Here is a 1,476-nt window from a genome sequence, read left to right on the forward strand (position 1 = left end):
AATTCAAATTTTTATATTCAATTCTTTAAATTTTTATTTTTGTTATATCTCACATGGCCCGCTTTGATTTAGAAGAAAAAATCAGACCAGCATTTGATACTTTCTATGCCAGAAGCAACAACAAAATTCACGCAAATGTTGTTTTTGCTTAAATGCTACTACCTGTTTGATATCACTTGCTAAGTGCTTCACAAAGTAACAAGTTAGCCAGGCCAATAACAAATCAAAGACTGCTTCATAAATAAGCTGTAATAACCAGCTCGTTTATGTTTCAACTTTTTCTAATTCCTTTTACCGAGTTGACCAGCTCTTATGGGCTTTGAAATGGGCATATCTGCTCTTGTACATCTTTGTTCATACCTCACATTACCCTTTTTCGACTTTAACGGTTTTTGTTTATATGCACCGAGTTATTATAGTGACAAGTATTATTTTCTATAAGCTTACGCGCAGAACAGCAGCCATTTGTATTTCGCCTATTTTAAACTGTGTGCAATAATTCAAATGATGTAAAATGGTCTCCTCAGCTTCTCGCAGTTCCTTGTCGGAATAGGCATCTAATAAATAATAACAATTTAGTAATGGCAATAAAACATCTTAGCAATACAAACCTATGCTATCAAAGTCTGTTGAATTGCTTTGCATATCAGCAAATAATTTCTTATAATAAAAACGGTGAAAATATTTTTCGAAAGCGAGAAGTAATATCATAATTTCTGAACATGTTGAGCACATAGAAAATAACTGAAAAGCCAACGCGGGCAGCTCGGTAGGAGACAAAGTTTGTAGCATTACACCAAACTTATTTAGTACTGCAATCTTTTCAGCACTTTTTAATCCTAGTCCCCTAAGATTATCCAAAATGGAATGGTTATACATATATATCTAGTTGCATACTTAATTTTACTTACTTAAACAAATCTGCAAGCGGCGTTAGAATCTCTATCGGCCACCGCAAAGATGTCAAGCTACTTATTATGTTCGCACGGTATTCACTTCCTCTCATTGGTATACCATTTACAAATATCTGCGGATGTTGGGCCAAAAGATTCAGAACATCCGGTAGTAAATCTTTCCAGCTAATAATATAAAAATATAATTTATAATATATGAACCTTTAAAATAAATTAAAATTTACCATATATATTTACGATCTCCCATCCGTACACCATCGATACATATTTCCAGAATTTCAATCAATTGTTTCGATGGAAACGTGGATAAGTGATGGCACAATCTAATTACCACATCATAAGTTTGTTTGTAGCTCAACTCTACCGTTTGTAATGTATCTAACATACATTTAACACAAGCAAAGCGCTTTTGAAGGACATCTGGGCTAGTATATCCAAAACTAAGCCCTTCAAGAAGATAACTCCAAAAGGATATACAATCATTCCGACCAAATTTCGACTTTAAGATATCAACCAACTGTAACAATACAGTCAAAACGATTGCATATATGTAGTTTAAATA

General features: G+C 33.3%; 1 protein-coding gene across 1 annotated transcript; it reads right to left on the reverse strand.

Moving 5' to 3' along the window:
* Nucleotides 1-47: 47 nt before the first annotated feature.
* On the reverse strand, nt 48-1,457 carry LOC118746140 (Fanconi anemia group I protein homolog). Its single transcript, XM_036479924.1, has 4 exons — nt 1,139-1,457; nt 912-1,079; nt 612-847; nt 48-557 (listed from the first exon to the last, which is right to left on the reverse strand). The coding sequence occupies exons 1-4, from the start codon at nt 1,297-1,299 to the stop codon at nt 436-438; spliced, it is 687 nt and encodes a 228-aa protein (XP_036335817.1). The 5' UTR covers nt 1,300-1,457; the 3' UTR covers nt 48-435.
* Between the last annotated feature and the right edge of the window lie 19 nt (nt 1,458-1,476).

This window comes from Rhagoletis pomonella, unplaced genomic scaffold (assembly GCF_013731165.1).
Source record: "Rhagoletis pomonella isolate Grant_MI unplaced genomic scaffold, Rhpom_1.0 Rhpom_scaffold_00010, whole genome shotgun sequence".
NCBI lineage: Eukaryota > Metazoa > Arthropoda > Insecta > Diptera > Tephritidae > Rhagoletis > Rhagoletis pomonella.